The following is a 24,269-nucleotide window of genomic DNA, read 5'->3' on the forward strand; positions in this document are numbered from 1 at the left end:
ACTGTAAGCTGCTGTGTGAACGGGTCATTTCGAGACTCACACCTGTAAGTAACTGCGGCTGTCAATCCGAAAAACTGACAGTGTGAACGTAGCCTTACTTTAGGCAGTAAGGAGTGGATCATTTAAGCACATAAGCAATAAACAATTATTAAGGAAACTGCTATGAAAAGACACCTAAATCGTAATTATGCATCTAAAATACACACACATTCAGTTGAGGGGTCACTGACCTTTTCTAAATGTTCAACAAGGCCATTTTAGTAACAAATTAACTCTGTACACAAACCACACTCACAAATATTTCATACCACCTTCATTTTTTTATTGTTAAATCTTAGTAGTCCCATTCTTACCCAGTGAAACAAACTCCAACACCCATTTTGAAAAAGGAAAACAGAGGCAATGTGAGCATTAAACCTCTTTAGCGTTTGCACCGTTGATGCTATTTGGCAGGGTTCGCCCGAGCTAACGTCTGAGGAGAACAACTGTTCAAGCTGAACCACCTGTGTTGTGTGCAATTTCTTGATGTAACCACATATGACAGGACACAAGAGCTTATAGCACTTTATATGTTGAGTGCTGATTGGTTCATACAAAAAACTCTATTCATTTCTCCAATAAGTTTGAACCATACATTATATGACTCTCCTGGTCATATTATCCCATATAGTTCAACAATAAATAACTTATCAGAGAGTAAATCACATTCTTTTAGCATGCTCCTTCTCTAGAGAGGCTGAGATAGCTGCTATTAAATCAGTAGAGGGATTGCAGAACTTCATGAAACCACTCCTGGAGCCGATACTGAGCCATGTGGCATCATTTGGATCAGTAACCATTTTGGACCCTACTTTTGATCATTGTGGTTTAGGAGCCTGTCTGCTCCGCTGAAGCTAGATCTCTTGCTTCCTTTACCAGTTCCAGAAGAGAAGAGAACATGGTGATGTCACTTGGCTGAAGCCCCATCTTCTGAATCTGGGGTAGAAAGAGAAGTATAATGAAGCGAACCTGATATGCACAAATAGGAGAGAAAAGCTGAACATTCATCAAGAACCATGTTTATACCTGCTCTCCGAGATACTCCACATCCAGTGCCAGCTGCAGACGGATCTTACTGTCATCTGATGGCCCTGCATTGACGCCTACGGTGCTGGTGGTGGTTGTTTTCCTAGCCTGTTTTAACCGCTTCAGACTTTCCTCCATCTTCCTCACCGAGCTCAGCACATCCGATATAGTTTCGAAATATCTATTAAACACAAACATCATTTTTTTTTAAACAAAAAAGTTCTTCAATCTAGAACTAATAAATTAGTTTACCTAGATGTTTCTTAATCATCAATTTCATCTCTGCTGTACCTATGGGTGCAGTCTGAAAGTGTGACACAGAGCCACTCCTGGATGATAGAGTCTTTCACCACATTTTTGGAGTCAGTGACCAGCTGATGGAGCGGCTGAAGTGCGTTGTCCATATAGGCTGAGGCTCTGGTGGGCACTTCCTATTAATGAGAAGCAACTGTTAAGGCCAGAGCACTGAGCATTTTCTTGTTTGCATGTAGAGGAAAATGAAAACGTGCAAAGCATCAAATTGGCACTTCCAGGTTTTTAAAGTGACCCTATTATGCCATTTAAAATATTGCCTTTCATGCAGTGTGCAGCTGTAAGTGAGTGCAAATGATCTGCAAAGTTGTAAAGCCAAAAGTGGACAATAAATAACGATATCGTCTTCCAAAATAAAGAATTGACTCTGAACAGCCTGAAAGAGTCTTCAGTGATAAGTAATTCGAATCCCACTTCTGTGACGGCTACACATCACAGTGTAACACATTTGCATAACGGCCGCCTACGTTCTACGCTGGCCGGGCACGAACAACTTGACCCGCCTCAAACACGTCATTTTACTGACAACTGCTTTCTAATCTTGGGGAGTTCAACACAGGAGTCACAAAACACTTGCTTGACAAACCAGCTGGCTTCACTAGGAATGTTTTTATTACAGATTTGTGCTATTGTGATATTTTATAAATGTCGATAAAAGGCATTGCGAAATGACAGCGTTTCCATTAACCAATGTTAGTGACTAAAACATAATTTTTTCCTTCTGCGAGAAGTCACTGCAACTGATTTTGGTGGGATTTTGGCTATATTTAATTGAAGGCATATGTGTGTACATTTACAGAAGGAGTGCGGCTGGTACAAACACAAGCATTGACTAGAATGGCCGTGATGCGCTCTGGTGGCCTTGTTAGAGCCGTAATGCACCAGATGTGTGAAGTAAATGGTCTAAGCATTAATGGGAGAGAAAGCCCCTTATACTTGAGAGCGGCCACGTATGTGTTTTATAAATTGTTTATTGGAGGTTATAGTACATTGAAAATTGATCATATGACTTTTTACATATGCCATGTGAGCTGTAAATGTGTTGCAGTTTTGCAAAATATTTCTTTTTCGAAATTGTCTGACAAACCAGCTCATGCAAACGTAAAGACTTTTCTGGAGATATATGGGAGTTTTTGTAAAAATTGATGCATTTCCCTTAGGCATATTTTCAATTCGCAATTTAATTTGTGCATTTTGAAGGTAATGTAAACTACTTAATATTTTCTACAGAGCATTTAAAATACAAAACTATGGAAATGGGCAAATTGTTTCTAACACAAGCTGTATGCGGTAGACCAATCACAACAGACTGACCAATCAGAGCAGAGTAGGCTGACGGAAAGGAGGGTTTAGAGCAAGGTTGCTCAACCCTGTTTCTGGAGATCTACCTTCCTGCAGAGGTCAGCTCCAACCCTGATCAAACACACCTGAACCAACTAATTAGCATCTGAAGGAGCACTTCATAATAACAGACAGGTGTGTTTGATCAGGGATGGAACTAAACTCTGCAGGAAGGTAGATCTTCAGGAACAGACTTGGGCACCCCTTTTTTTTAGAGAAACTGAATCTTTGAACTGCTTTGAACGAATCATTTGAGAATCACTGGTAAATGAAGTGATATTAATAGCATATTTTGAGAAAACAAAAGTGTTGTTTGACTTTGCATAAATGTAAACCTATTGTAGGATACTCCCAAAACAATATGTGACCCTGGACCACAAAACCAGTCATAAGTAGCACGGGGATATTTGTAGCAATAGCCAAAAATACACTGGGTCAAAATGAAGGATATTAAGTAAAGGTCATGTTTCATGAAGATATTTTGTAAATTTCTTACCGTGAATATATCAAAACATACTTTTTGATTAGTAATATGCATTGCTAAGAACTTCATTTGAAAAATTTTAAAGGCAATTTTCTCAATATTTAGATGTTTTTGCACCTTCAGATTCCAGATTTTCAAATAGTTGTATCTTGGCCAAATATTGTCCTATTTCAACAAAGCATACATCAGTGAAAAACTTATTTATTCAGCCTGATGTATAAATCTCCATTTAAAAAAAATATTAACCCTTAGGACTGGTTTTGTGGTCCTGGGTCACATTTTAGCAAACGTATGCACTTTGAAGTATGTAACAGAAGTAGCTACACACTTCCTTCACATTGTTACATACATCCGAGTGAAACGGATTATCAAAAAGGAAAAAAAAAAAAGTAGTGTTTTGGGTCTATCCAGCGATTGTTGATCCATTGTTGTCACTTCCAACCATTTATAACGTCATGAAATTGTTTGAGAAATCTGTTTTTTAACTAAGTAAATATTGCATGGGAAAAAAGTCAACCAAATAATTTATAAACATTTCAAAACAAATCAATCCGAATGTGTTTTTTTCTTCCCAGCCTGTCTCCTGTCATTCTGAATGACTTTTAAATATTACATGGGCATTAAACCCGACCTTGTTAGTCCTTCGATAAAGTCGTGGGACTTCCGAAGCGTTTTTCAGGAAACGAATGCTCCTTTCTGTTAGATGCTGAGTCATTCTGCTGTTCAGTGTGGGGATGCAGCTGGACAGGGATGCACTGGAATCCTTCAAGGCTTCTGGAGCACCAAACAGAAAACAAACTTATTAACTTGAGAACATTAGATAAGGCATCATAAATGGCTTCAAACTCCAGAACAAACCTGAAACAACAGCAAAGTTTTTGAATCCAATACTCTCCAATTTTGCCTTGATCATCTCAGAAATGTCTGGAATCTGGAAACAGAGAAAAGGTGTTTCTCACTTGATCCAAATTATATCTAAATTAGACGTATGATCCATGTAAAATGGACATCTGAATTACCTGTCCTTGTAACTTATCAACATCAGCTGCAATGAAGACGAGCTGCTTAGTAGACAAAACAGTTGGGCCGCCTGTTTCGCTATCTGCGTCTTGTGATGTGCGGCTCGATGTGGAGGAAGCAGAGCTTGGGAGGGATCTTACCGAATCTTTGCTAGTCTCTGGGGGAGGTGTTTTTGTTAGAACCTGTGAGACAAAAAACAAATACGTAAATAACAATTCTATTATGATTCATATTGTTTCCAACAGGAAAGCTTTACCTCTGTAAGAAAGTTGGCGTATCTGGAAATCAGCTGCAGTGTTAGTTTCCAAAATCGATGAGCAAGAGGTGCCAGGTACACCTGTTCAGCCCAGCACCTGCACACACAGCTCCACAACACCTCAGTCACCTGCAGGTGGTAGCTGCTGCCCGCTGAGTTCACAAATACAAAAAGCACACCGGATGTAAGTGGTAATCAGTTACTCGTGCTCTTATACAAGTAACAGCTATATTTATCATGAAAAGCAGGTCAACAGATGCACAGAGAAGGCAATACCACACATCTCTGTCTACATGTGTTAAAGGTGTTGTTTATGATGTGCATTCATTCTTACATTAGCCCTTATACACTGACTAACCTGGAGCTGCCTCTAGTCCATCAGAAATGGCATTTTCTAGACTTCCAGCAATCTCCTTGAACCTAAAAAAACAAGTCCAGGTCAGAAAGTCAAGAGACAGCTGTAGACACAAAGACTTCAAAGTGGCCTCTGCTACATAGCAGTAACGTTTATTCTTAACGAAGTTCTCAATGACTTCATTCTGGACTTCAGACAAATACTAATTCTGTTTTAGGCAGAACATTAAACAACTGAATAGTGATCTGAAAGGTCAGACTGGTAATGGAGAATCCATTACACAGGTCCATATTTAGCTGTATGTGACTTCCATGTGGGCCGATGCACAGGAAGTATGGGGGAATGAAACAAGAGTGACAAGTGACAAGTGTATTTTTACTCAAACTTTTACCAGTCCTCTTCGCCTATGAAATCAGACTTTTACGCTTAGTCTTTTAGTTGTAACAATTAACAAAATGATTGATTAGATACAATTTAATTCTTCTTAAATATAATTTAATTGGAATAAATAATCATTAAAAAGAAGTCTTTAAGTATTTAATAACTACAGTAAAAAAGCAAACATTGTGTCAAATCCAGTATGTTGAACCATAAAACAAATGCAACACAAAAACTACTGAATTTCACTACAAGACCTCAATTCCAAAGAAAAGCAAACACATTTTACAGGCTTAACTGGCTTGAACAAACTAAGATAGCAGTGGACTTTATAACCAGCGAATAGTAATCAAACATCACAGAGCAAAGACTGTCCAGCCTAAAACACAGATCGATTCATATCCAAGGCGATTATCTCTCTTTAAATATATTGCACAAAGAAGATTTGCAGGAGATTCCAAAAAATGATGAAAAAAACCCTATTTAGTCACAGGGTAAGTTTACAGGAAGCAGGTTACAAACAACCCCTTTAAAGGAATCACTCCCTCTACACTTTTTGGTGGGAGATTGACTGTTTAATGTCAATATACTACATCAGAGAGTGGGAAACAAACAGGTCACACAGAATTTCCAGGTTGTATTTGACCCAGAAAACTGGCTCATGAACAGATAAAGCACTGGGATGGTACAGCTGGGATTGGATTTCTTAGGCTACATTCACATTCATTCATAGAGACAAGGATGTGACAGAAGAGAGCAGAGTTTTTAAACTTTTATAATACGAATCCTTATGTTTTGTGAATCTTTTATGTCTTGTACATGTATATAAAGTTGTCACTGTAAGTTCTGACACATCACTGTATGTCTGACTACCTTTAGCAACTGTCTTGATGACTTTGGGTATGTAAAATCTTTGAAGTTACTCCCATGAGCGCAGATCGTGACGAATGTTGATCTAGAGTGACGTAAAAGTCGCATGAATTCTGATATGACTGTTCAGACTGCGCTTGCATTGCAAAACATCTGACCTGTATCAGATTTAATACCACATATAGAAGTGGCACAAATCAAAACTGAAAAAAATCAGATTCCGTGCAGTTTGTGCCATTCACACTGTCTTGAGAAAAATGGATCTGAGTCACATGTGAGCACAAAAATTTGATTTGGGCCACATTTGCCTGCAGAGAGTCCTCTTACTCACCGCAGTTGGAAATACACTGGAAGGTTCCATTTGTTGTGGAAGCTCTGGTAGCACGGATGTGCTCGCAGCCTCTTCACGCTTGCCTGGGAACCACACTGCCTCTCAAACTTACGCACAAAATCCATGCTGACAGTGTATCTCTGCACAAAAGAACACAGAAACAAGGAGAACCGTCAAATGAGATGTAAATTCCATTTTATAGTGATTTCAGTCAGAAAACGATTAAAATCTGTGCTTTTCCTTTTCTTACCTCATAAAATGCATCTGGGTTTCCAGGATTGAAAAGGGAAGGGACTCTTTCCTCAACACCTCTAATGATCTCAGGCCAAACGGAGTTCACCAGGAAGTCATATCCTGGAACAATGTCAGCTTTATCACTGGGCATACAAAAGGGTAAACTTGTTAAAACGTATAATGTGTAATATGACAGCAATGGCACAATGTAGTAAACGTTCATTTTGAGTGGCAAACATACCTAGAGATTGCCCCACCGGTTACCTCTCGCAGCAGTCGACAATGGTGAGGCACAAACTCCAACAGCTTTGCGTACATCATCTTAAGGCCGTTAGGGTTAGACTTGACAAGCTGTTCAACTATAACCTGACAAAAATAAAACAGGTGCAGTTGAATAAATGTCATTCACATGGAGAGGTCAGATAACAAGTCTGTGAATTTTTTTGTCTGTGGACTGAACTCACAACACTGTGAATAATGACAGATATGCAAATTACAATAGACCGTACTGCTGTAACTGGGTGATATGCAAAATGTACCTCATCCATATAGGGTTTGACTAAGACCTGTCCAACCAGTGCCTCTGCATCTCTGGTCTTATCAATGGTAGCATATGTCCTCAGGCAATGCCGAACGATATCTATATTTGACGTCTGCAGGCCTTGGATCAATAAGCCTTCCAGGGACTGCTGAAGCATAGCAGTGATACCTGCTATTCTCTGGAACACAGAAAAAAAAAAACACACACACACAAAATCAGTAAGCAGTTATACGCTTTAAAGACAAAAGTATTAGGACACCTGACCATTACACCAACAGGGACTTTAATGAATTGCAATCTAAATACACAGACGTTAAAGGGATAGTTCATCCAAAAATGAAAATTCTGTACTTAATTACTCATTCTCATGTAGTTCATGTTATAAGACCTTTGTTCATCTTGAAAACACAAATTAAGATATTTTTGAAAATATTTTGAAATCCAAGAGCTTTCTGACCCTGTATAGACAGCAATGCAACTGCCATGTTCAATGCCTAGAAAGGACAATGTTAAAATGGTCCATGTGATATTAGTGGTTCAACCTTAATTGTAAGCTCTCTGATATTATCAAAACAATCTCAATTTGTGTTCTGAAGATGAAAGAAGGTCATGAAGATGAACGAAGGGGTTTGCAACAACATGAGGGTGAACAGTTAATGACAGAACCCTTTAATGTGGAGCTGGTCCCTTCTTTGTAGATATAACAGCTCCATCTCCCATTCTTCTGGGAAGGCTTTCCACAAGATTTTAGAGTGGTTTTGTCACCAGTAGAGCACTTGAGAGGTCAGGCACTGATGCTGGATGAGAAGGCCTGGCTTGCAATCCCCATTCCAATTCATCTCAAAGGTATTCGATGGGGTTGAGTTCAGAGACCTGTGAGGGTCAGTTAAGTTCTTCCACACCAAACTCATTTACACCGCTCTATCTGACGTTTGCCATTATACTTGGTGATGTAAGGCTTGCATGTAGCTGCTCAGCCATAGAAAGTGCAGATTGCATAGCTAGGTGTGGTAATGGGTCTAATCGAATCACCTGAATTTCATAAATTAGAGGTGTGTGCCAATACTTTTGTCCATATAGTGTAAACACTTTCTCCTACCCCAGCTTAAAATTGATAAGAAACAGAAGGAGTTATTTAAGGTCTGGGAGCTCACCGGTCGGACTTTGTCAAGCAATGGCATTCCTTTGCTCTGGACTGCATGAAACTGTAGCTGGTTGAACTCTGTAGCAATCCGCTCTAGAATCTGACCTGCCAGAAGAGGACTTAAAAACAAAGAACAAGCTGTTAATTTGCTGTTCATTTAAGCGTAAAGTATAATGCATAAGCTACATAATCTACAAAACCCTTTCCTTAAGACATGAGTCACATTTCAAAAAAGTTGTTTAGCTGGAGTGTACACTACTCTACTGTTTGGGGTCAGTAAGATTTTATAAGTGATTAATACTTTTTAGCAGTGTGTAAAATTATTTTAAAGACTTTTACATTGTAACAAAGATGTCCATTTCAAATTATCACTGTTCTTTTGACCTTTCCATTCATCAAAGAATCCTGAAAAATTATATCAATGTATGTTTCCACAAAAACATTAAGCAGCACAACAGTTTTTAACATTAATAATAAAAAAATATTTTTTTGAACACCAAAGCAGTACATCAGAAAGATTTTTGAAGAATCATATGACACAGAAGACTGGAATAATGGCTGCTGCAAATTCAGCTTTGCTATCACAGGAATAAATTACTTTTTATAATATATTTAAACAAATGTAAACAATTATTTAAAATTGTAATAACATTTCACAACAGTGTTGTTTTTTATTATATCAAACAAATGCAGCCCTGGTGAGGAATAACTTTTTAAACAATGTTTAAAAAAACAGTTTATTTGTCTCATTTACTTCTTGTCTCTCACTACTTCACATACCTGCTGGTCTCAAGCGATGTTGTATCTTTGGTGTTTTGGTGAAGAATCTTCTCAATCTTCTCCACTGATCTCACAACTTGGATAAGTCTTAACACACAGAGCTACAAAAGACACAATGTTGGACAATGCGTGCATAGTTGTAACGTGGTATTTTTATAAGTTTCATCGCCATGACTTACCTTCTTTTTTTGAATGTCATCTTGCTTGGATAGCTGGGTGTCTATAGCTTCAATAACTTCATTCACAGAAGATCTCAAACTCTGTACATAAGAGAAAGATACTTAGATATTGACTAAAACATGGCCAATCCAAACGTATTCACTGATGTGTTAAGCACTTACCAGCACTTCTTCGCGTAACTGGCCAAGAGGGACAGACAGCTGATTAAGGGCTTTATCCATTCCAACCTAAAACACAGACACAAACAATAAGGCTACAAAGTGTGTGGCAAAAATCATGATGCTTGAAACCAATTCTGCTGAAAATGCTGTATAAAGTTCTTAAAAAGCAAAGACTCACAAGATTTGTGGAGAGGTTAACGAAATCTGCATAGTCTTTATTGATAAGCTCGACCATGGCTGTTTTGAGAAGTCTGTAATATTGCTCCAGATCTTCACGCATCTCCTCCAGCTGGACACGCTTTCTGCAATCAGCCACAAATTTGTCCACGTCGAAGTCATCCTGCAATAGAAATATACAAATATTTGAAATCAAAATGCACTAAGACAGAAAAATGTGTCAAATAATGTCAAACACACTAAGAAACTGGAAATCAGTCAAGAGATGCTTGTATAAAGAATCTCAAAAACATCCTTAAAAACAGTCTGAGCTTTAACATTGTTTTGTTTGGTGGTTGACAGACCCTAAAGCCATTTAAAAAAAAAAAAAAAAAATTAAGGTAAGTATTAAGCTGACATTTCATAACTTTTCATAATCATATGATAACTGATAATAAACAATTTAAATTTCAATTCATTCTCTAATAGTCTATCACGTAAAATGTTATATTGTGTACACTGCCGTTCAAAAGTTTTAATGTTTTTTTTAAAGAAGTTTCTTATGCTCATGAAGAGCATATGTGTTTATTTGATTAAAAATACAGAAATATTGTGAAATATTATTATGATGTAAAAATAACATTTTTCTACTTTAATATACATTGAAGTCTAATTTATTCCTGTGATCAAAGCTGAATTTTCAGTGTCACATGATATTCACAAATCATTCTAATACACTGATTTATTATCAGTGCTGGAAACAGTTGTGCTGCTTAATATTTTTTTTTTTAGAACTGGTAATACGGTATTTATTTTTTCAGGATTCTTTAACGAATAAAATGTTAAAAGGAACAGCAGAACAGCATTTATTTAAAACAGAAATCTTTTCTAACAATATACACTACCGTTCAAAAGTTTGAGGGTCAAAAAAAAAAAAAAAAAAAAATTCAAAACAATATTATTTGGCAACTGTTGCCGACATAGATAATTCTAATAATAAATCAGCATAATAGAACAATTTCAGAAGGATCATGTAACACTTAAGACTGGAGTAATGGCTGATGAAAATTCAGCTTTGCATCACAGGAATAAATTATATTTTAAAGTATATTAAAACAGAAACCATTATTTTATATTGTAATAACATTTTGCAATATTACTGCTTTTTCCTGTATTTTGATCAAATAAATGGAGCCTTGATGAGCATAAACTTTAAAAAAAAACATTACAAGTCTTACTGATCCCAAACTTTTGAACGGCTTTGAGACCCCAGATGCTAAGGTTTACTGACTGAGAAAGATTTGGGGTTTGTTTTAATCTATTTTTTACAATATGTTTTGATTGGCTCAAAAAACATATTAAAAGTCACAGTCACATTTTCAGTGCATGGATTTGTGAGGGTTAAAACTTTAATAATGTCCAATAGGTTTGTCTTAGTTAAAAGAACATATTATAAGCACCTGATAAGAAAACAGATTAATTGACCAATTACTAACATTATATGTAAGTGTACCTCACTGGGGTCCCAAAACATAACGAGAGTAAATACACTTAACTCTTAAAATTTAAATACAAGATAAAAAACTAAACATAAACAACTGGTTAATCAAGTTACTGTACAACTGAATACAGGTCTCTTTTCAATTGATATATTACTAACAGCTCACTCACCTTCATAAATTCGTCTTTGTCGAAGCACAAAGATTCGGGTCCCTTTGGTAAGGTCATCATTATTTTAGGACGGGCCACAAACAAAATAATCTGAAAATGTATTTGTTTAAACGTGAAGATTATGTGCTACATTTCGTTCAAATAACAGGGTAATCGATTCAACTTCCGCAAACATGGCACACGCTAACGAGCGGGTGGAAAATACAAAAGCCCTACAGTGTCAAAAGAGGGAATATCTCTGAATAGCGCCCCAATGGGCTTCCAGTGGTACTGCAACACGACTATACCGCATAAGCGGTGATCATAATCAATTTAAGACAAAATATTCCCACACACGTATTTCATACTGCGAATAACACTTAAATAGTGTTTTATTCCTATTTATGTTTTAAATTTACTGGCTCAGTAAAACTAACACTGCTAGCAGTTAAGTAAAATAATATATATATATATATATTTTTTTTTTTTTCGTAACTATCAGTATTTAAATTTTAGATTTGCTTCGTTTTATTAAATAAAAAAATAATAATTGCTTTAACTTTTAAAACGTCTAACTAGATCTTGATGATATTGTACATTTAAATACGCCTAACTTCTTATTTAATACGCCTACAAGGCATTTTAACACTGTAGCAGAGCAAATTATAATTCGTGTCTCTAACATCCATGATTCATTCAGAGGTTAATCCCATTGGATAGTGCATGGGAGACCGAGTCAGGTGATTTTCAAGGAAGCCGGAGATTCATTCAGTCATTCTCCACAGAGAGGGGAGCCCGCCCAACCCGGATGCACAGATCGCTTGTGGAGCGGTCAGTAGTGGGGTTCAGCTCGCAGGATTGGGGGGCATTTCAGCACCAGACAGGACGGACAGCTCCCGCGGCGCTCACCTTTGTTTCCCCGCCGCTCCTGAGACCTGCGCTCGCTGCTTCTGGCGCAGAGCACCGCGACACGCTCGCACGAACGCAGAGGGGCTTGGTGGAACAGACTGTATGCCGGATTTGACGCTTCTAAGGAGGTCATTTGCATGCCGAATCTCGCCGGGTGTAGCAGCTCTACGTCGGGACTGACAAACGATGGCGGAGTGTGGAAGGAGGGGACTGTCGCTCCTCGAGGAAGCACGTTCTCGCTACGAGAGCCTGCAGATTTCCGATGATGTATTCGGAGAGTCGGGAGACGACAGCAGCGAAAACCCCTTTTACAGTACGACGGGAGACTCCAATTCGGATAACTACCCGGAGACGAATCCGGACGATGCCAGAGCAGGTGAAACGAGGAGTCAGAGCTGCGGTCCCCCCGGGTCCGTCTCCAACGGCCAGGCGCAGGAGGAGGGATGGAGCGACTCGCTACAGGACCTCAGCGTGCCCCACTACCAGGACACGCATGGTAAGAGCATCCTCATGTAAATGCAATGCAGCTTCATCATCCTTGAAAGGCCTGCATGCTCGACGAGTAATTAAGCTCACAGATGGGACTCTTTGATGACTACATCGGTTTACTTTGATCTCTCTCATCAGATGGCTTCAACAGATGACACAGTTCCTTCAAATATGGATCAGGGGTGATTATTTACTGGCTCTTTGAAATCCTGCACATAGCTGAGGGGAGAGAAAATGGGAAGTGAGATAGCAGGCCAAATTTTGGGTTTTCAGTCCAGCTGAGGATGCTTCCAGTGTCTAATCACTGCCAGGCTCAGAGCAGCTGTGATTATGAGTATGATTAGCTCTGTATCAGGGCAGGAGGGTCATTTGCATAGGCGGATGAGAGGAGGCTTTTATTTCTGAGAAATTCACACTTTAAAATGGTTAGATGGCAGCTTTAAGAGATTTACACTTGGTGTGATTTGCTTTTAAGTGATTTACGCACACATCCAGCAAGGGGCAGTTAAGACTGTAGAGAGTAGTAGACTAAAACCATGCACAAGTCAAATCCAGTTGTTTGTTTGTTGTAGGATAAAATCCTTAACATTCATGTCATGCAGTCACTTGTTTGAATTAGTATTCCGTTCACTTTCAGTGTAGGTGGATTAATCTCATTTTAAGAGATTTGAATAATGACTTTAATGCAAAGTGTCACCGTATTTTATCCCAGCTCCAGTGCCTAGACTTTTATGCCATAGACAAACACCCATATGAACTCAGTTTACCCGATGAATTTTGCATGGCTTATCAGTATAAACATGCTTGCCAATCAAATGCATGTGGTTCCAATGCCTGCCCAGCCATGCAAATAATCATCTAAAAACAACACTTTAATAAATAATAAAATCTAAAACAAATGCCATATTGGCAGCACTGAACGTAAACAGTGCCACTGAACCGCACACGATTGCATATTTTACTGATTATTGCTGCTGAAAATGGTGAATTATTTTCATGTTTTGGTCTGTGCTAATGGGTCAGACCGAGAAAAACATTTGGGGTGCTATAGACTGCCAAAAGTTATAACAAATCAAGAAAAGTGCAAAAAACTGTCTGAGGAACAAAAGGCATTTGTGGGTGGACAAACTGAACTAGGATTTCCAGAGTGAGAATCATTTCCGGCCTAGCAGGTGAATTATTAGGCTTATATCTTAATTAATACCGCTTGTATGTATCTTTACCACCTATTAACTTTAGTTGTCAAAATACTGTGCCCTTTCCTGCTTACTAAGTCCTTCTCTATATGATTTAGCAGCTTCCATACATTTTTTCCATGTTTTAGTGAGCATAAATTAGCAGAACAACGTAGTAGTACATTAACCTTGCAATCCATGCTGTTGTTTACATTAGAGTATCACCAATATAACAGTGCATCCAGGTAACTGACCAAACCGTGATGTAAGTGCAAACCCTCTTTAAATTTAGAGGTAATTTACTCACCCACCTTGTCATCCAAGATGTTCATGTCTTTCTTTCTTCAGTCGATAAGAAATGGTGTTTTCTGAGGAAAACATTTCAGGGTTTCTCTCCATATAGTGGACTTTTGTGGTGCCCTTGAGTTTGTACTTCCAAAATGCAGTTTAAATGCAGCTTCAAAAGGGTTCTAAATGATCCCAGCCTTATCTAGCGAAACGATCGGTTATTTTCTAAAAAAATTTTAGATACTTTTTAACTTCAAATGCTCGTTTTGTCTAGCTCTGCATGTACTCTGTGTATTCCGGTTCAAGATGGTTAGGGTAGGTAGAAAAACTCCCATCTCATTTTCTCCTCCAACTTTAAAAGTCCTACATCGCTGCAGAAGTCCCAACCCACTGTTTAGAGTGAGCATGCAAAGATCATTAAACGCCCTTTACTAAAAAAGGTAAAACAGCAATGCAGGATGATTTTCAAAACTTCAAGTTGAAGAAGAAAATGAGATGGGAGTTTTTCGGCATACCCTAACTGTCATGAACCAGAATACACAGAGTTCACACAAAGCTAGCCAATGAGCATTTGAGGTTAAAAAATATATAAATTGTATTTTTTTTTTTTTTTAATTTTTAGAAAATGACAGAACCTTTCCCTAGATAAGATTAAGAGCCCTTTAAAGCTACATTGAAACTGCATTTTGGAAGTTTAAATTTGCAGGCACCATTGAAGTCCACTATATGGAGAGAAATCCTGAAATGTTTTCCTCAAAAAAACAAACAAACATTTCTTTACGACTGAAGAAAGAAAGACATGAACATCTTGGATGACAAGGGGGTGAGTATCTGTAAATTTTTGTTTTGGAAGAGAACTTCTTTTAAAGTCATGACACAGAGAGGTGATCACACTCACTAAATATAAAAATATTATGACAGTAGCAGAATTCCCTGTCTCACAATGTATTAAGCATTGTATAAATTGTTTTACTAGATAATCTTCCTAGGAAATGAAATAATACAAAATGAAATGATTCATGACTGGAGTTTGACTCTACAGTAGTCAACATTTGAAGTTGATCAAAACCTTTCATCAAATTTGTCCTAAAACCAAAACAATACCCATTCTTGTCTCAGGACAACTTTGATTAGCTTTTTTGATTTACTTCGAATGTTGACTACTGTCCTAGACCAAAAAACACAGTCTTAAGTAGCATGAGTATATTTGTAGCAATAGCCAAAAAATACATTGTATGGGTCAAAATTATTGATTTTTCTTTAAAAAATCATTAGGATATTTTGTAAATTTCCTACCATAAATATATTAAAACTTATTTTTTCATTAGTCATATGCATTGCTAAGGACTTCATTTGGACAACTTTAAAGGCAATTTTCTCTATATTTTGATTTTTGTTTTTTGTTATTTTGGGTTTTTTTAACCTTCAGATTCCAGATCATTGGAAGGTTTATTTATTCAGATTTCAGATGATGTATAAATCTTAATTTTTTTAAAAAATGGACACTTATGACTGGTTTTGTGGTCCAGGGTCAGATATATATCATATACAGTCATGTGAAAAAAGTTAGGACACCCTATTGAATTCCATGGTTTTCCGTATCAGGACATCATTTTAAAAAAATGGTCCTTGGCTGGTCTTAAACAACACATGACAAATTGCACTGTGTCATTATTTACTGAACAAAAATAAAGCCCAAATGGAAAAGTCATGTGTGACAAAGTAAGGACACCCTTACTGTTAACATTGGAATTAAGAGGTAAATAACAGTCAAGCACTGCTAATCAAATACCTTTGATTAACTGATCATCAGCAAGTCTGAGCGCCTCTATAAAAGCATAAGCTTTGGCAGTTTGCTGGTCTGGAGCCTTCACGTGTGTGTTAACACAATGTCAAGGAGGTAAGATATCAGCAACCATCTTAGAGAAGCAATTGTTGCTGCCATCAATCTGAGAAGAGTAATATGTTCATTTCCAAACAATTTAGTTTATTTACAAGTGGAGGAGTGGACGTCCCAGAAAATTCACCCCAAGATCAGACCGTGTAAAGCTCAAAGAAATGGCAGACAACCCAAGAACTACACCTCAGACTCTACAGGCCTCAGTTAACATGTTAAATGATAAAGTTCATGACAATACCATTAGAAAAATCTGGGACAAAAATGGCATGTTTGGAAAGCTTGGCAGAAGAAAGCCTCTTCTATCTAAAAAAAAAAAAAAACATTGCAGCACAGTTTAAGTCTGCAAAGTTGCACCTGACCAAAACACAAGTCTTCTAGAATAATGTCCTTTGAACAGACAACACCGAAGTGGAGATGTTTGGCCATAATGCACAGCGCCAAGTTTGGTGAAAACTTGCATATCAAAAAAAGCATATCAGCACAAACACCTCATACCAAAAGACAAGCATGCTGGAGGAGGGCTGATAATTGTGGGCTTATTTTGTAGCCACAGAACCTGGGCACCTCACAGTCAATGAGTTGGCCATGAACTCCTCTGTATATCAAAGTATTCTAGAGTCAAATGCGAGGGCATCTGTCCGACATCTGAAGTTGGGCCAAAATTGGGTCATGCAACAGGACAATGATCCCAAGCCCACCAGCAAATCTACAACAGAATGGCTGAAAAGAAAAGAATCAAGGTGTTGCAGTAGCCCAGTCAAAGTCCAGAGCTCATCCTGACTCAAATGCTGTGGTGAGATGCTGTGCATAAGCAAATGCCCAAAAACCTCAAACTGGAGCAACGTTGAAAAGAAGAGTGGTCCAAATTCCTCCAGAATGATGTGAGAGATTGATAAAGTCACACAGAAAATGCTTCAAGTTACTGCTGCTAAACGTTGATCTACAGGCAGCTGAATTATAGGGTGTCCTAACTTTGTCACACATGGCCTTTTCCTCTTGGCTGTATTTTTCTTAAATAAATAATGTGTGATATGTCATGTGATGATGTTTATCTGAGGATTTATTTTCCAAATTTTAAGACCTGCCAAGGACCAGATAATTTTTTTTTTATGTCCTGATACAGAAAACCATGAAATTCAATAGGGTGTCCTAACTTTTTCACATGACTGTATGTGTATCCTACATATATCCTTCAATACTGTGTGGCTGAAATTGAAAAAAAGCCCTTTTCTTTCTCTCTCAGAATATTTCACTCTCTCACTCTAATCTCTCTGTCTCTATAGATATATTGATATATATATATAGTGAAATATTCTGAGAGAGAAAGAGAAGGACTCTTTTTCAATTTCAGCCACACAATATTGAAGGTCTGTATTTCTCCCTGAATCATAGAGATGATCATGTGCTAATGCCAGGCAGACTTGCAAATGCTGTGGTTTACATAATGTGCAGGGAATCATTTCTACCTGAATAACAAAATGTGTTTTTATATTTTCTAGCTTGGATGGTTGAGAGTATTATTTGTTATTCCATAATATGTTCTGCTCTAACTGCCATTTAATGGCAGTCTAAATAATGTCATAAACAGGAGTGTAGAGACTCCTTGGTATCACTTACTGTACAGACCCTGGCCATTTGACATGTGGATCAATATACTGATACTAATATCATGCTTCATTTCACTCAAGTTGAAATGACCCATGAGCATCTTTAACTGACACATGTATGTGTGTTTTTAAATGTCATACAAAAAGCTTTCACTGCACAGATATGGAAAATGGAAGAATGATGCTATCAGCTAATGTGTAATGAACCAAAACATATTGAGAAATACATTAGAATGCCATGAAAAAGCATCCTAATCTTTATGAAATATTTTATTGTTTTGGTTTGAATATTTACCAAAATGAATAGATGCCGTGCTGTTAATAAATGACACGTCTTTCCGTTGTGGTTGCTCAGAAAGTTCTGTCTGTCACCACAGGGGGAAAATGGGCCATCTGGTTTCTGCCTTTGGCTTTGGCACAAGCTGCAAAATGATGCATGAAAGATACACAAAGTCACACCACTGATATTTTGCATTTCATGTCATGGGTCATTTAATAAGAGGTGACAAACAATGCTTCATCAGAACGAGCTGTCAGTATTGTTTGTACATGGTAAATGTCTGGCACAACACTGTAGCCTGGCTGTGATTCTTATATAAGGTCTATATTATTTAGGCCAGCATAACACACTTTCTGCTCTCGCTTACATCCTTCAAACCTTGTGTTAACACATATCTAACATATCTTAAGTCATTTGAAAAATATAGAATTGTAGGATGATAGACCCGAAAGCTATCCTTCATTTTGCCTCCTACATATTTTCTTTTCATAGGCCTACCCAAGAAATCTGTGACATGATTGTTAAACTGAGACACAAAGCTTGGACTGTTTGAGGGCCATATGGTGTAATTCTGCACCTGCTGTGAGATCTAAAATAATAAGATCGATTTTTATCAGCTTGCTTATTTGTATAAAGGAGGTGTAGAGAAGGTACAGGGGCTGCTGGTTCTTCTCAATAATTCATCTAGGAAACTATGTGGCACACCAGCAGCTGTTCTCCTGGAAGACTGCCTGTAGACACAGAGATAAATAAATACATTTGGATGTTCTACAGAACTTCTGGGTGTGGGAAGAAAACCTCTTTAAACACAGCTATTATATAAATTACCCACTGCAGCACTTTAAGCATTAAAAGATAAACAAGCATTGTTTTATTTTATGTATTTGTTGTGTACTTTTCTAATTTAGCCATAGTTTTCTTTAAATATAAAGTACTGCTGTTAAGTTCATGCATTTCAGAAGTGATAAAGCCAGTATCTGGATTAAGCTACAGAGTCATACTGAATTGCATAACACTTTGTTTTAATACCATAACAGATTTGAAGTCAGATTAAAAACATGAAACTGTTTGCTCTATCAAGTTCATGTTATGTAATTCTGACTTTGCTTTTGTTTCCTCCATGGAATAAAATAAATATTAAATACTTTTATTATATATTTATTATAAATACTTTTCTTCTCAGAACTGTTAATTATAACCTCACAAGTTAATTTTATATCTCTCAATTCTGACCTTACTGTATATCTCGAAATTCTGATTTTTGTTCTCAGAATTGTGAGATTAAAAGTTGCAACTACTTTTTTTAAATCCCAAAACAAGCTTCCATAGACTTTCATAATTATGAGCACTGAAGTGTAGTATCATTATTTAGAAGAAATACAGAACTAAAATGCTTTTTACTGAAAGATTCAAAGCTCTTCTGTAAATCAGCTGCATATTTATACTACCAGTCAGACATTTTTAAACAGTAAGATGTTTAATGTTTTTTAAAGAAGTCTCTTCTTCTCACCAAGCCTGTATTTATTTGATCCAAAGTACAGCAAAATTAAACAGTACAATTTTGAAATATTTTTACTGTTTAAAATAACTGAATATAAAAATAATATAAAAATTTATATCACGATATTGTCAATTTTAACGATATTCAATATATATCTCGAAATGTTTGCATTTGCTTTTAAATAATAAAAAAAACCCCATGATTTTCTTTTGCCCCCATTAAAAAAACAACAAAAATTTTTTAGATAGAACAGCTATTGTTACAAAGTAAAAACAAATGTTTAAATGTTTAGTGCAAATTTAAGCAGTTACAAAAATCTATTTATCACTTACTGTTGTTTATTAAATGAACACATGTATATGTAACTGAAGTAGAGCAAAACAAGTACATAGGTATTTCTTAGTTAATTTTGCAAATTTGGGGAAATGTGCCTCATGGATGCTCTACCACCATAAGCACAAATCAATAGAATATGGACTCATACATGGTTTATTTGACCTCATCTAATTTACTGATTAATTATAGGCTTTATATATATATATACATAGAAATTAATACCAAAGATTTATGCACTCTATCTGTCATATTTCATATTATGAAGACTGGTAAAACAAATGAAAAATATAACCAATATAACCAAATTGCAATAGCCTACGTTTCTCTATTCAAACAACAGCGGTTGCCTAAGTGCATTTATTCAGCGATAACAAACGCAAACAATACAGTCTCATGACAGATCTCATGACAGGACACAGACTGGTTGAGTGACACTTTTATTTTGATTGCTAAACTCCAGCTGGTTTGTCAGTGTTTGTCAGCTCATGCGCATGGCTGCCAGATTGTTTAAAATAAGCAATACATCGGGCAGAAAATGTATCTTTATAACAGCGAAGCTCTGATTCTGAGAATTTAACTCTTGATATCTGGCAACCACACTCATGAAAGCTCGTGTAGTAGAGGTGTGTAATACATAAGGAGGTGTAATATTGGACGTTCGGCTCATTCTTTTTTTAAAAAAAGGCTTGAATTTGAAATATTCGATATTCACGATATTTTCAAATTTTACATCAACATCAAAATTATTGTGATATTATCGCTAATATTTGATATATCGCCCAGGCCTAATTTAAATATATTAATAAATGAATAAATGTAATTTATTCTTGTGATCAAACCTACATTTTCAGCATTATTACTCCAGTCTTCAGTGTCACATGATTCTTCAGAAATCATTGTAATATGTTGATTAGCTGATCCAGAAAGCAGTTATTTTAAATAGTAAAAATATTTCACAATATTATTGCTTTTGTTGTATTTTGGATCAAATAAAAATCTTACTGTTCAAAAACTTTTGACTGGTAGTGTAAACATGTATAATCAATCAATCAATGGCATATCATGCATTTCCATTTATTTATTTTTTTAATATTATACAAAAATCTATAATACTAAAAATAGTAATTCTAACAGTTTCAAACACACATTCTATAATGATTATGCATGCAATATTTTTAAAAAATGTAAAAATGATTTTGTCACCCAGCAGGACCATTTAATATTTAAAGTATAGTGGAAAAGACAAAAGCATAATTAATGATGACCAGTTAAAATAAGTTTACCTTTATACATTTTAATCTATACTACGTATTACCATGAACATATTTTGTTTCCACTACCTATTTTTAGCATACTGGGCAACTTTGTGAGATGTGTTTTCTCTCTCTCTCTCTCTCTCTAACTGATCTTCTTTTGTGTTTGGTAAGTAGTTTATACAAAAAGGCACAGATGAATGAACATAATACACTGTACAATAGACTTGATCCTGAGGGAATGTTTGTGCTTGCTTTACAGGTCTTTTTTAGAGCCGTAATGGGAGATGAGCTACTGGTTGAATAGCAGCTGTTGTGTTTAGGTTCAGATGTGTGTCACATATGACTGAACATACACCTGAGGCTTGGAAAGCATGACAGAAACATTTGTTCATAAAAATCAAAAAATGTGCTTTTGTTCTGTTTTACTCTCAAGACAATTACAACAGATTTCGTTTGTAAATCAGATTGTACACTGCACTCAAATCAGTTACACACTCTAGTGTTGTACACTGACACAACTCGGAGTGTACAACAGATAGGGAACTGCAGTTTCTGGCCAGTGGTGTGCTTTGGGGTTATATATCCCAGCATGCGATCCAGTATACACGTGTGAGTTTAGATCATTTAGGATCAATACACTTTCCAATATTCATACTAAGCGACGCTGTAAATGGTACTTATTTTGCAGTATAAATTAATGTACCATGGAACCCATCTGCTACAAAGAGCTTAAGTTAGATTGAGACACTTACTTACTAAGACACTTCCTTCTTAGCTGTTTGCTCCATTTCTGTGTAAGCTGCTTGGATTGACAAAATGTCCATTAGCGGAAGTGGAGTAGAAGATAATAAGGGAACAAATTAAGCTTTTTGTGGGCCATTTTCTACAACTTTTCGTCATTAGCTGATAAGCTCAGCCTCCGCATTACAGTGTTGATGTACCATATGCTCATTAGTTGTTACTGAATGCCCTCTATTAGGTAGATGGTGATAAGAGTCCTGATAAAAGTCATTAGATGTTCAACTGTGCATCCAGCGCCCACTCTATGAAGTTAAATGGATAGTTCAACCAAAAATGAATATTCTGTAATCATTTACTCATCTTCATGTTGTTTTAAAACCGATTATTACTTACTTTGTTCTGTTGAACACAACAGAAAGTGTTATTTTTTCATTGAATGGACAAAATCAATAAATAACTAAAATCACTAGTCTTTCAAGATAATACAGTTAAATTTTCTGCCATAAGATAAAAAAAGAAAAAAGTTTTTGCAAAAATGTCAAAACTGCGAGATTTAAACTTAAAATTACAACTCCCAATTCAGAGGTTATATCTTGCAATTCTGACTTTGTTTTTGTTTCCTCCATAGAATTAAATTGAATTAAATTGAATTGAATTAAATTAAATTAAATATCTTGCAATTCTGACTTTGTTGTTTCCTCCATAGAATTAAATTAAATTAAATTAAATTAAATTAAATATCTTGCAATTCTGACTTTGTTTTTGTTTCCTCCATAGAATTAAATTAAATTAAATATCTTGCAATTCTGACTTTGTTTTTGTTTCCTCCATAGAATTAAATTAAATTAAATATCTTGCAATTCTGACTTTGTTTTTGTTTCCTCCATAGAATTAAATTAAATTAAATTAAAAAATATAAATTGATAAAAAAATATTAAATTCTAAATTAAATTTAATTCTGAATTTAATAATTAATGTGACTTTTTTTCACAATTCAGACTTTTCTTCTCAGAATTTAGGATTATAAACTCTTTAAAAGTTTATCTCTCTCAATTCTGCCCTTACTGTAATATCTTGAAATTCTGACTTTTTTCTGAATTGTGAGGCAAAAGACAAAATTGTGAGATATAATTAAAAATCGCTGTGGGAAAAAAGTCTGAATTGTGAGATATTTAATTCTAAATTAAATTCAATTATGAATTAAGAAATCAATGTGACTAATTATCACAATTCAGTCTTTTCTTCTCAGAATTTCGGATTATAAACTTACAATTCTGAGTTTATCTCTCGCAATTCTGGCCTTACTGTGTATCTCAACATTTTTTTCAGAATTGTGAGAAAAATGACAAAATTGTGAGAGATAATCCATGGAAAAAAAGTCTGAAGTGCGAGATAAAAATTCACAGCTACGTTTTATTTTTTTTATCCATAAACAAGCTTTCATAAACCTCAATAAATATGAGCACTGAAGTGCAGCATCATTATTTAGAGGAAATACAGATTTAAAATGTTAAATTTAAAAAAAGATTTACAGCTGCTCAATGATTTACATATTTAAACATGTATAATCAAAGTCACATATTATGAATTTCCACTGGATTTATTTTAGAGATTTTCAACCTCTTTTTTTTTTTTTTTAAATAACTGGCTTTGTGAATCATAAAATGATGCAATATCTCTTGCATTATTCTCTGCAATCACCAGTCGTGAAATGACACATACAGAGCAACAGCCTGGTAAAATCATTCCTGGCTAAATCAGAAACGAAAGATTAGAGTACTATTCTGTTAATCTTACCTTTTATTTTGCAGGTCCGACACAGAAAATGTCGGCCACTGCCACGGCCATGGACTTCTTCCAGCTGTTTGTCCCTGACAACGTCATTCAGAACATGGTGACCCAGACCAACATGTACGCCAAGAAGTACCAGGAACGCTTTGGCAGCGATGAAGGATGGACCAATGTGACGCTGGCTGAGATGAAGGCCTTTCTGGGCTACGTTACGTCTACTGGCGTGAACCGCTGCGAGTCGGTGCTGAGCATCTGGAGCAGTGGATTCTTCAGTAACCGCAGCATCGCGCTCAAGATGAGCCAGGCGCGGTTCGAGAAGATCCTCAAGTACTTCCACGTCGTAGCCTTCCGCTCCAGCCAAGGTGGCAGTCAGGGCCTCTATAAGATCCAACCCTTCCTGGACTCTCTCCAGCAGAGCTTCGCCTCGTCCTTCAGGCCCTCACAGACACAGGTAAAGACAGAAATAAATCATACTCCAGTTTAATGTAGAAATCACTCATTAGTTCAAAGAGAAACTGCACAAACCAAATCTTCATATTAACTTTTTGGAAACTAGGACTTAGCAGATCATTTCTGTGCCAGTAGAAAGTGGGTTTGGGACTAAAATCAGAGCATGTTCTGCTGTAATTGAGAGAGCCTGGAGTCTCGTCAGATGTCCCCCAAGCTTTATGGTACCATTGAGAGGTCTGAAGGGTTTTTTACATCGGCATCTTTTCAGAACTGCTGAATGCAATACTC

At 36.4% G+C, this 24,269-nt stretch overlaps 2 protein-coding genes and 1 long non-coding RNA gene across 3 annotated transcripts in view; 1 reads left to right on the forward strand and 2 right to left on the reverse strand.

Moving 5' to 3' along the window:
• Positions 1 to 302: 302 nt before the first annotated feature.
• On the reverse strand, positions 303 to 11,602 carry cog2 (component of oligomeric golgi complex 2). Its single transcript, XM_051126694.1, has 18 exons — positions 11,280 to 11,602; positions 9,631 to 9,792; positions 9,453 to 9,518; positions 9,291 to 9,371; positions 9,112 to 9,212; positions 8,342 to 8,450; positions 7,186 to 7,365; positions 6,888 to 7,012; positions 6,663 to 6,789; positions 6,413 to 6,552; positions 4,837 to 4,898; positions 4,479 to 4,630; positions 4,222 to 4,404; positions 4,061 to 4,133; positions 3,834 to 3,976; positions 1,357 to 1,496; positions 1,066 to 1,246; positions 303 to 975 (listed from the first exon to the last, which is right to left on the reverse strand). The coding sequence occupies exons 1-18, from the start codon at positions 11,337 to 11,339 to the stop codon at positions 868 to 870; spliced, it is 2,193 nt and encodes a 730-aa protein (XP_050982651.1). The 5' UTR covers positions 11,340 to 11,602; the 3' UTR covers positions 303 to 867.
• Positions 11,603 to 11,739: 137 nt separating this feature from the next.
• The window catches only part of pgbd5 (piggyBac transposable element derived 5), a 30,316-nt gene continuing 17,786 nt past the window's right edge, over positions 11,740 to 24,269 (forward strand). Inside the window, exons 1-2 of the mRNA XM_051126700.1 lie at positions 11,740 to 12,663; positions 23,552 to 23,982. Of these exons, the coding sequence (XP_050982657.1) occupies positions 12,354 to 12,663; positions 23,552 to 23,982 (741 nt within the window). The 5' untranslated portion in view covers positions 11,740 to 12,353. The remainder of the gene's footprint in view (positions 12,664 to 23,551; positions 23,983 to 24,269) is intronic.
• LOC127175560 (uncharacterized) lies at positions 12,673 to 23,608 on the reverse strand. Its single transcript, XR_007829006.1, has 3 exons — positions 23,538 to 23,608; positions 17,922 to 18,048; positions 12,673 to 12,875 (listed from the first exon to the last, which is right to left on the reverse strand). It is a non-coding gene; the product is annotated as an uncharacterized LOC127175560 (long non-coding RNA).

This window comes from Labeo rohita, chromosome 13, assembly GCF_022985175.1.
Source record: "Labeo rohita strain BAU-BD-2019 chromosome 13, IGBB_LRoh.1.0, whole genome shotgun sequence".
Classification (NCBI taxonomy): domain Eukaryota; kingdom Metazoa; phylum Chordata; class Actinopteri; order Cypriniformes; family Cyprinidae; genus Labeo; species Labeo rohita.

Excerpts from the sequence above, each read along its gene's own strand:
- cog2 (XM_051126694.1), bottom strand. The coding sequence starts at position 11,339 with ATGATGACCTTACCAAAGGGACCCGAATCTTTGTGCTTCGACAAAGAC. Across the intron at positions 9,793-11,279 it reads ACAAAGACGAATTTATGAAG|GATGACTTCGACGTGGACAA; the intron begins GTGAGTGAGCTG and ends TTTCTATTGCAG. Across the intron at positions 6,553-6,662 it reads ACCCAGATGCATTTTATGAG|AGATACACTGTCAGCATGGA; the intron begins GTAAGAAAAGGA and ends TCTTTTGTGCAG.